At 40.2% G+C, this 11256-nt stretch overlaps 2 protein-coding genes across 2 annotated transcripts; one reads left to right on the top strand and one right to left on the bottom strand.

Moving 5' to 3' along the window:
• The first annotated feature begins 62 nt into the window (after nucleotides 1-62).
• On the top strand, nucleotides 63-2640 carry LOC139567764 (protein DPCD-like). Its single transcript, XM_071389248.1, has 6 exons — nucleotides 63-194; nucleotides 428-508; nucleotides 631-755; nucleotides 981-1114; nucleotides 1483-1585; nucleotides 2132-2640. The coding sequence occupies exons 1-6, from the start codon at nucleotides 101-103 to the stop codon at nucleotides 2234-2236; spliced, it is 642 nt and encodes a 213-aa protein (XP_071245349.1). The 5' UTR covers nucleotides 63-100; the 3' UTR covers nucleotides 2237-2640.
• Nucleotides 2641-4793: 2153 nt separating this feature from the next.
• LOC139567763 (fibroblast growth factor 8b-like) lies at nucleotides 4794-10183 on the bottom strand. Its single transcript, XM_071389246.1, has 5 exons — nucleotides 9431-10183; nucleotides 9266-9302; nucleotides 8360-8549; nucleotides 6001-6107; nucleotides 4794-5631 (listed from the first exon to the last, which is right to left on the bottom strand). The coding sequence occupies exons 1-5, from the start codon at nucleotides 9487-9489 to the stop codon at nucleotides 5338-5340; spliced, it is 687 nt and encodes a 228-aa protein (XP_071245347.1). The 5' UTR covers nucleotides 9490-10183; the 3' UTR covers nucleotides 4794-5337.
• Nucleotides 10184-11256: the final 1073 nt, after the last annotated feature.

Genomic DNA, 11256 nt, shown 5'->3' with positions numbered 1-11256 from the left:
TGAGTAAATGTAAACATGTTTTTGACAGATTATGGAGTTTAAAAAAATGAAAAATGTATTGTACGTTTCACGATGACCTCCGTTGCCGTGGCTACACGTGATGTTTCAGGAAGTGTCAGTTTTTTGCAATATGGCTGTGCAGAGCTGGTCAGATCTTCTAAAAGCATCCACGAAAACCGCTTTAATACACGATGGTGAGTGAAACAGAGAGATATAGACAAATTATCATCATTATTGTGTTTTGTATCACAACATTTACCCTTGCATTCATCTAGTAAGACTTCAGTGTCAATTATAAGCTCGCTAGCATTAGCTGCTAACTAACACTAACTTCCACTTAGCCTAGCAAATCTGTTTAGCAAAGATGAAAGCTAGCTAATTCACATTTAAATGCATTTCTATTGGTGCTTTCCAAACCTCTTTCCAGGGAAAAGGAAGGTACACTATCTCTTTACAGATGGGAAAGAAATGGCAGAAGAATATGACTTGACAACAGATGAGCTCCTTGGTAAGTTTGTTTCAGATTAGACATCTTCTAAAAAAGTATCCTGCATTAGCGACATTGCTTCCTGTGCATTATATTATTTCCACTCTCAGCTGTTGTTACTTACATGTATTCTTACTTTGCAGTACGAAAGTGGCGTTCAAAAAGCACCTTGAAGGGACAGGGACCATGGGAGATAGAAGTCGGAGAGCCAGTCCCATCTACTGTAGCCTGTTTGGAATCAGATGTTATCAAGGAAAACTGTTCAAACGTGAGTTGTATTATACAATATTTACATCTGTTATATTTCAGGCCATGATCTAAATTGCTAATTGATTCTAGTTCACTATCACCAACAGTACTCATCCAAATGTGTCAACTAATACTTTTACGATTAACTTCTGGAATTAACTTCATTTTCATCATTTCACTATTAAATTAATCATCAATAATCAGTATGCATTTAACAGTACAATGCTCTGTTGTATTTCCTCAGCCTGTATTTATGCGCAAAGACACAAAGACCAGTTTCCTGTGGAGAGTCCGGAACCTTCCCTACCCCAAAGAGGTCTACAATATTTCAGTGGAGCCTGATCAACGATGCTGCATCATACGAACAAATAACAAAAAGTAACATCCGAATAGCCTCTATTCCACTCTCATGCCAAAATGCTTTAAAAGTTAAGCATACAGTTGATATGTTTCCCCTCCTTGGAAATCTACTGATAAACTGCTAGGCCTATATCACTTCAGATATCGTTAACTACAGGTCCCTGAAAAGTGATACCACATTCAAAGTCTATATAATTTCTACAGTTGTAACTTCTTCACAATGGAGAAGGCCTCCTATATTTTCCTTTATTTTCTTTGTCAGTGCTTGTTACAGTTCCGCATATGTAAGTGAGGCTGGCTCTCCTATAGGTGGCACTGTTGACAAAAATATTGATCTCTTGCCTTCAAGAAACCCTTTTCTCACTATGGTGCGTTATCCTTTGCAGGTACTACAAGAAGTTTAATGTTCCTGATCTGGACCGAAGCCAGCTGCCATTGGATAGTTCCGCGCTCAACTTCACCCATGCCAATAACACGTTAATCGTCAGTGTAAGTACTCCTGACAACAACAACAACTAACAAACCAACTACAGTACTTCTCAAATCCCACCTTGGGTGATTTTACACTGCAAGTCTTATATCCAATATACAGAGACTGATAGGCAAACTTGAGGCTAAACTGTAAGTTGATACTGGAGACTAGATTGAAACTATATTTTTGTATTCGTCTCACTTGTATCAGAACACGCCTATAAACTCAAGGGATCGAATCATTGAATTAGTTAGTAGGCTATCCTAATGTTTGTTCTAAGTATCTGATGAAGAGATTGACCGTTACTTTATGTGTATACCTATCATAATCGGTTTCTCTGTGCTATTCGATTTCTTATTCCTTGTGTTTGTTCAAATTGGCACCCTATTCCCTATATAGCGCACTACTTTTGAGCCCGACTCTGGTTGAAAGTAGTGCACTATATAGGGAATAAGGAGCCCTTGTGTTAACCCACTTCAGGCCAAACATTACACTACAGGATGTACATGGAAGGGAAAGGGGTTTCTGTAGAGGTAATGACATATTCTGTCTTTCCTTTCAAGTACAAGAAGCCCAAGGAGATATTAACGCTTGAGCACGAGCTACTCCGGGAGGTGAAGAAACTGAAGGGAACCAATGAAGGGGACGTCGACTGCAAAACTCAATGAAGTCCCAGTGTGGATCTGAGGGGATGTCACTCAAACAAGTCGTTTTTGATTTGCACTGGTGATGCAGTATCCTGTATGTTTTCTACTCTGATTTCTGGTTCTCAAGGGGATTCCACTATTGGAAAAATTTTGCGCAGTGCCTTTTCCATACTTTCCATTGTGTTTATTGCGGTCGAGGCGGGGGGATGTGGAATTGAGACAGTGAATTACAAACATAGTTACTTGTTTAAACTTGTTAGTTTTTGAAAGAACACTTACAAGTGTTCTGTCAAAAATATATTTGAGAAATGTCACTGCTGTTCTGTAAAAAGTTTTGAATTGTTGTTGTCGAGATACGAACAATTATTGGGTTTAATACGTGATGTTGTCCGTTGAAGATGAATACAATTCCATAACATTGTTAACAACTGTCTCTACATCTCTCCTTTCCCTTAACTATGCAAACTATTAGTTGTTAAAATAGTCCAAACGCAGAGAGTTCATCCCCCTCCCACAATTCTTGGTCTCCTTCCCTTGTAAAACACTTTAACACACAATGCCTTTTCCCTATTCTTTCCACACACACAAACACACACACACTGTTCTCGACGGGGTCGCCCTTACAAGCACGTCCCATTTGTGTTAACTGAATACCCTTATGCTCATGATTGTGCAGCCCAGAGTAGGCCACCCTGAAAGCCATTATGGCCGAGCTAGCCAGCACTAGCAGGCCTTACTGGTCCCCTGAGCCTGGCCCTGTCCTCCAGGGGGTGACTTTACTGGCCCAGAGTCCTCCAACAAATCCTCTCGCAAACCCCAAGACTGGGGATAGCCAAGGATAGGTATGGAGCTTGGATGACAGAAGCACTATATTACTGGGAAGTGAACAAGTCGTATACTTCTTTGTAAATATAGGTTCTTGCATGACAGTAGTACTGAATTACTGCAAAGTGGAAAAAGGTTGTAGTCTCTTTTGTAAATCGAGTACCACACTGAGCCACAGTGAGAAACGTTATCTGACTGAATGCTTGCTAACTTTGACCATCAAACTCTAGAGAGATGAGTAACAAGACATTATATCTGACTAAGTTAATATGACTGAGGTTTGACCATCAAAGTTTGATTGAATGAAATGAAAACTGAAGTGAAATTTGACTGATTGACTTTTTACCACAATGTGTTATTGTATAGCAGCTTACCTAGAGCAGTTCAAAACGAAACATAGATGCTGCATGAAAAGAAAACAATGCTGCAAAAAAGGAACAATTCCATTTAAATATAGATTCCTCTAACCTAGTAGTGATTCCTTGCATTTCTATGACTCTATGTGCCTAACCAAGTGAGCAGTACAAGGGCTAAACACGGCGACTAAACCACAGGTCACTCACTATTGTGCTTTGCATACTTCCTAAAGGGGAGGAGATATGTCATGGGATTTGGGAACCAGATCCAACCAAAGCATAAGATCTGAGAAAAAAAGGCTCATCTAATTTCTCAAATCAAGAGTGGCTGTTGGATTGCTTTGACTTTGTGTTGTCCAAATAAAATATTGGACACGGAATTAAACGACCATTTGGAGGGTGATTTGCGTACACTGCTGTCTTTTCTCATTTGTCAGAGCAGGATAATGCCTCAATTAAAGTGCATGATGTGTTCTAGTAGCCATTGAGCCATGAGGATAGCCATTCATTTCTCAATAGGAGTAACAATAATAACACTAAAAGTTCAGGGTTTTTATCCTGTCAGATTTATTGAACCTTTTTGATCACAGCTTTTATTGTCCTCAAAGCTGGCGACGCTTTGCGCTTAGCTATATATTGAAAAACCATTCCTCATATTTGGAATCCGACCTTTAGCAAACAACCAATAGGACATCCAGACTTCAAACAGTGAGAACGAGAGAGAAGGGAATAGAGAGGGTCTGCTCTGATTCTGTTGTGCAGCCAGGCCGACCGGGTCTTCTTCCCCGTCATCTGATTCTGTTGTGCTGCCAGGCCGACCGGGTCTTCTTCCCACTGTCATTTGGCCTCTGCCGGTCATGCTCAGTTGCTCCTGGGAGAGAGAGGAGGGTTTCTTTCTGCCTCGTCCTTTCATTCCCGAATGCCTCTTCCCAGCCATTCCCTCTTTCAGCCGGTGCCACATTTTGCCACACTGAGCCCCGGTACTCTTTCGCTTTCTCTCCCTCCATCCCTCCCTCCTGTGAGACTAGCTTCTTTTTGATAACTGACCCCTCCTCGTGTTATTATTCGAACCCACTATTGTATAACATGTCCTTTTATATGAGGGCCACAAAGGGCCCATTTGATCACAGGGTTACGGTGTGTGATCGTGAGATATGCAACTACATGGTGGTAACCTTTGTCTCGAAAACAAAATTGTGGGCTGACCTCATCTGCTTTTAATGCATAGCCCCAGCTATTCAGGCCCAAGTCTCACTTGCTGAGCACATTGAATTGCAGTAGCCTGTCACAGATATTGCCCCTCAGTTATCTGGGTCTCCAGTTTTTTAGGCAACGTTAGAACCTTTGGGACCCCAAAGTGACCCAGCTAGACAAATGGTTAGAAACGGCGCATTGACTCAAAATTATTTTGTGATTTTAATATACACTCTACAATAAATATTTCCATCATTTAAAAGTATTTTACAAATCTTCCAATTAAAAATATATTCATATATGTAGAAAACAGACTAACGAAAATGGCCTCCTAAATGCAAAATAATGTGTTTTACATGTATTTACTGTTAATTAGTTGATGCAACCACATGATGATCCAAAGATAGCTGCCATGTAATGTGTATTCATTATTTCTCTCTCATAACATCCTCTCTTTATAGCTGAGTAGGGTTCTCACTAAGCCCAAGATGTCCTTTCTTTCATTCATTCAAATCTCATCGAGTGCTTGAGCACTAAAATCGTCCTCTGGTTATAAAAACTCTTTCCTACGAATCAACCTCGGTCTGACGTAGCAGATTAGATAGCCTACTCATTGTTTTAGACACAATCCAGTACAAAACATAACAAAAGGAGTCATTGCAAGGAGCAGAAATGTGGTAGTGGTATTTTGTTTGGTGTATTCCCCTCCCTCCCTATTCTTCCTCTTCTTCTTCGTCTGTTCTTTCCTCAGTGGGCCCCTGAGCTGTGGTGATGGGTATGTTTAGTCCTCCGAGGGTGGAAGGGGACCACAGGGAGGGGGAGGACATCAAAGGGCTGGGTGTCACCCAGGAGGTGGCCCCTGGGCTGGCGTTTCATGAAGTGGGCCTCCCTCTGGTGTTGCTTGGTCCTGGAGGCCTTGCGGGGTCTTCCTTTACGTGTAAAGGCCATGTACCAGCCCTCATATTTAGCATTCTGGAGAGCAGTGTAGTTGTTCTCCAGAACGATCTCTGTGAAGATGCAGTCTTTGCCGCGACCCTTCCGCTGTTAGGGAGAGAGAGAGGGGTGGGTGGGTGTGAGGGCGAGAGACGGAATGACAGAATGAGTTAATAAGGAGTCAGTCTCTGAGGATGTTAAAATATTGTTTTGACAAGTAAATGTCCTATCAATCCTTCAAGTTTCTTCCCAAATCATGTCCAACTCCCTACAAGGGCTTTTCTGGTCATAACTCAAGTGAAGAGCCTTACACAGGACAGACATAACTTTTCTCTGAAACGTTGTACTCATGGTCACAGTCAAAATGATGACAGAACTTATTGAACTCAACCGACCTCCAGGGCTCACATGAAAAGAGACGTACATTTCAATGTGACTTCCCTAAATAAAGGATTAATACATAAATCTAATATTTACCTTGCCAATCAATTTCCCCGTCTTGTTCATGCAGATGTAGTAGCCAGTCTTTGCCCCTTTGATCCGAATACGACTACCAAACGTGTCCGTCTCCACCACAAGTTTGGCTAGAAAAACATAAAACACATAATATTCTTAACTTTATTCAGCTTAGATACAATGCACAATGGTTCTCAAGCTTATGAGGTTATTCTATTTTGTGAACACGGTATGCATGCATTCGTAACTTTGAGCTAAAACCCTTGTGAAAAATAATCCAATAGCGGTATCATTTGAGACTGAATTGAACTTGAAGACTGTGAGACTATGCCGGCCCAGTAGTATTGACGTGATGACATCAGAAAGGGTGTTAAGTTATTGTAATGACTGGTTCAGAGGACTACATTTAACCTCAATCTAATAACCTTAAGTTATGTATTATATTATAATGACTTTAGCAGTGTTGTACTACTCGTTATCATGGCATCAACCTTGCATGCAGCGGGGAGAAAAGTATTGTATATGGCAAAACATTCAAGCATAAATTAAAATCGAAACATTGGCAAAAAACACTAAAGTCTTTTAGAATAGCAGCAAGTGGCTTTGACTTTGCACTGAGCCATTGTCATTGAACGGCTATAAAATGCCGAGCTACGCTCCACTTAGATGATGGGGAGGAAGGAGGAACGAGGGAGTGAGAGAGCATAGCGGTCAGCGACACAGCCACAAAAGCACCGAGCAGTGGTCAGATTTGGGCCTGCTACAAGAGTGACATCCACTTTGGACATGCACGCTCGAGCCAAGGCGAGGTGTGTGTGTGTGTTTGAGGGAGATGGAGATGAAGAACAGAGAGAGAAGAGAGGGGATAAAATGAAGATGCTGACTTCACCGCTTTTTATAAACCGAGTCATACATTGAGTTGTAAAGCAATGAAAATTCCTCATTAAATGACACTCCAAAAAGCAGGCAGCAGGCATAGGGAGAAATAGATGGTTGTGGTGGAAAGATGGCTAGACAGACCAACAAAAAAAACGTTGGTGACAGGAATTTGCTCCCTTTAAATTTCAGACAATTATTTCCTTGTGGGGAGAAACAATTCCCAACCTCGCATAGATTTAATCAAAACAGCGGTCTATATTGTACACTTTGTCCATAGGCTATACTCTAAGAATTTTTTTCTTCTAAAAGGGTTCTTTATCTGTCCCCATAGGATAACCCCTTTTGTTCCCAGCTAGAACCATGTTGGGTTCCATCTAGAAACCTCTGTAGAAAGGGTTCTACATGGAACCCGAAAGGATTCAATCTGCAACCAAAAAGGGTTCTTCAAAGGGTTCTCCTATGGGGACAGCCGAATAACCTTTTAAGGGTCTAGATAGCACTTTTTTTTTCAAATAGTGCACAGGAGGCCTATGAATACGTCTAGACCATCACTGTTGAGAAATACAACGTGTTAACTTCATGTGGATGAAACAATGACAGTGCGATGAAGTTGCCCTGAGAAATGTTGTGCTAATTATTCCACTTGGCAGAAATGCAGTTGACCCAAACCCTTCCAAAACAATGCATTGTTTCTAAGGGCCATTCAGCACCACTCTGGATAAGTGAGTTAAAACAATTCTGTTTTATCAATGACATTTATCACATTTTTGTAATTCTCGTGGCAAATGTCAATCAGTCACTGATATTTTAAACCACTAAATCGCATGTAAAAATGTCGTACTTTTTTTTTGTATATTTAAGCAGATATGAATGAATTTATGTTTTGTTCAAAGGATGGACTTGAGAGAGCTACTGTATATTTATAACATTTAAATATTTCGCTATTTGAATATTCATTGACATGTGTCCATCAAAGACCAATGGGGGACAGAATTCAACAAAAACACATTCGCCTCAAATAACTTTGGGTAAAAAATAGGGCATCTCAAGGTTATGAAAATTGCAAGTCATATTTCTTTCTTTCAGCCGCTTCTGAGAGGGTAAGCTACTCAGTAACTGTTAAGAAGGTAGAAAGTAAGAGAAGTTCTGATGTGTTTACCAGATATTATGAGTGGGTTTCTCCCGAGAATCCCAGTCCAGAACAATACTATAGAATCCATTTCGAATGCATTTTCTCATTCCCGCCGCCTACTCAAACCTAAACTTCTTCATGCTAAATAGAACTGTTTGCTTTTTAAATGGTAACATTTTCATAATATACCTAATTTTCTTCTCCGATAGGCCTACATGACTTGTAAATTGACGTGTCCATAAGTAGATTTAAGTCATTTCAAAATATGGAATAGGCCTAGGCCTGTTATATCCTACAATTATTACGAAGATGCGTAGGCCTACTTGAAGGCACCCATTTCGTGCTAGGCGTGATTTATTCGTTTTTTACCGTGCACTGCTCCGTCGTCGCCCATGGCATTCACTTTCTTATTGCCCAGAACCTGGACATGTTTGCCGCTGGTCCGGCTGTAGAGCTGGTAGGTCCGAATCAACCGGCGGCTCATCCGGTCAGACAACCGGCACTGCTCGTTCACATGGTGCTTGAAATTAGGAGGTGGGGAGTGGGACTGCACTGTGTTCTATCAAACAAGAAAAACACATACAATAAAAATGCATGAATAAAAACATTTAAGTATAAAAATAAAAGCATAAATGAGAGAATAGCTGAACTGATAATTAACGCTAATTGATGTTCAGTCTAAATGAATGAGAAGCAGATCAAGTTATTTTCCAACTAAAACATATTTATATATTTCAATGAACACCAATCATATGCTTTTCATATGGAGTTCGGCTATAGGCATTTCAAAGGGAATTGCGGGCACATGGCTTTCAGAAGAGAAAAAGTGCCCTTGTACGGTGAGTGTTTGGGGAGATGCACGCAGCGAGTCCGCTGTCCTCACTCGAGATGACATGCCTATGATAGGTTGTTTTACCACGAATGATCTTTCACCCTCATCTCCCTTAGCTATATCCCTTAACGATTATTTTTCAATTCAGCCATACGCCATCCCCATATGTTTTAACAATTACCTTTTAGGCTCGCGTTTACGTCTTTTCAAGATGTTTGACTTGTTGCCAACTGCTTAGGGCTCGTAATAAAATGTTTTCATTGTTATTACACATTTACTGCAGATATGCAAACGAATTGGATTAATATCAATAAGAATAAAAATGCTTGTAAATGGGTATAATTAGTTAGCATTGATGGACTGAAATCTTTTTAAGGGGCTATGAAATGTTATTGTATGCCCATTGCTCTGCAAACTTCATAAAAATGCATGCAAGTTCGTACCTGTGTGTAAAAACACAGCGCTAAGAACTGAAGTAACCTGAAACATAAAAAAGAAAAAAAAATAATATTTATGTTTCATATACATTTCCAAATATGTCAAGTAACTGTATAGGCCTATATAGCCAATTCCTTAAATATTAACAGTTCAGTAGTATAATAACTCACAGGTAGCCTAATCTCGATGTTCTAAGCCTCATATTGAAATAAGTCAAATATTTCTTCATGAATTCCACTATTCCAATTCCACATAAGTTCTCTGGGAAATAACAGTCCTTCCCATCGGGAATTTCAGCTTGGATTTTATCTCCCTTCTGTTACAGCTTATAAATTGATAGCCCGACGATGGAGATCCAGAAACAACTGAAGGTTCGGTCCAATGTTCCAGGTAGGATTCACATTCACTCATTCACAATAAAACGTCCCGGGACTATTTAAAGACGTTCATGTGGTCATCCAGAATTACAAGTCCAGAGATCGCACTGATAAAGCGACCACCGTTATTCCACAAGTCGGTCAATTCCCTCTCGTGTCAATCATCCCTCCTCTGAAGAATTCAAGGTCCTCTTTGATGTTGCTTAGTAGAGATAATGTATATCCCGGTTGCTTTCGTGGAATTGTAATACATCCGTATGCACTGGTGGGATGGAATTATTACGCGCATGGAGATTCGCCTATTTGTATGCATATTTTACGCGCGACAGTGAGGAGAAGCATGTCCATTCAATCATTAAAAAAAATTGAATCTTGCATAGATATGAATTAAAAATGGTAGCAAATGTATAGTTCTATCTATTTGTAGCCACTGGTGATGTTTGCCTCTCAAAGAAACGCTGTTAGATGGTCGATATTGTTCGGCTCCAATGTCAACTTCCCACACGTGTGTTTCTTGTGGTCCGGTTTACTTCAGAATACAGCGGATCCTGCCCTCAACATTTAAATACTTTCACTTGCGAGAAAGGCAATATCCTTGCAGAGAGCAGGCGGAGCCTTTGGTGGGAGATAGTAACAGGCTGAGGAGGACTGAAAGTGGCATGTATTGATTGACACCTGACCATGTTGAGGTATTTCACAAATATGATGCAAATTAATTGACTAGGCTTTGTGCCTTGTTAGGCTATTTTCAGTGTTGGGATTGTTCCCGATTTCACAAGTTATCAAACATGAATGTTTCAGCTCAATTCTTGATAGTATAAAACATGAACAATCACGAACAAACCTATTAATTGTTATTTGTCAACAAATCAATCAACTAATTAATTTCCAATAAACCATGAATAAAGGTTAAATACAAATATTTATATAATGTAGATATTGGCCCAACTGCATCACACAACAGAATAGCAAAGAAACCAAGCCTCTGTTCCCTGGAATCTACTTAAGAAAATATACAGCTACATTAACCTCTTCCCCTACTGCAGGTTAGTGGTTGTTTCATACTGCAGGTTAGTGGTTGTTTCATACTGCAGGTTAGTGGTTGTTTCATACTGCAGGTTAGTGGTTGTTTCATACTGCAGGTTAGTGGTTGTTTCATACTGCAGGTTAGTGGTTGTTTCATACTGCAGGTTAGAGGTTGTTTCATACTGCAGGTTAGAGGTTGTTTCATACTGCAGGTTAGTGGTTGTTTCATACTGGAGGTTAGTGGTTGTTTATACTGGAGGTTAGTGGTTGTTTCATACTGCAGGTTAGTGGTTGTTTCATACTGCAGGTTAGTGGTTGTTTATACTGGAGGTTAGTGGTTGTTTCATACTGCAGGTTAGTGGTTGTTTATACTGGAGGTTAGTGGTTGTTTCATACTGCAGGTTAGTGGTTGTTTATACTGGAGGTTAGTGGTTGTTTCATACTGCAGGTTAGTGGTTGTTTCATACTGGAGGTTAGTGGTTGTTTATACTGGAGGTTAGTGGTTGTTTCATACTGCAGGTTAGTGGTTGTTTCATACTGGAGGTTAGTGGTTGTTCCATACTGCAGGTTAGTGGTTGTTTATACTGCACGTT

This window comes from Salvelinus alpinus, chromosome 2 (genome assembly GCF_045679555.1).
Source record: "Salvelinus alpinus chromosome 2, SLU_Salpinus.1, whole genome shotgun sequence".
Lineage (NCBI taxonomy): Eukaryota > Metazoa > Chordata > Actinopteri > Salmoniformes > Salmonidae > Salvelinus > Salvelinus alpinus.
The sequence above is the reverse complement of the archived record's forward strand: the minus strand, read 5'-3'. Positions and strand labels throughout refer to the sequence as shown.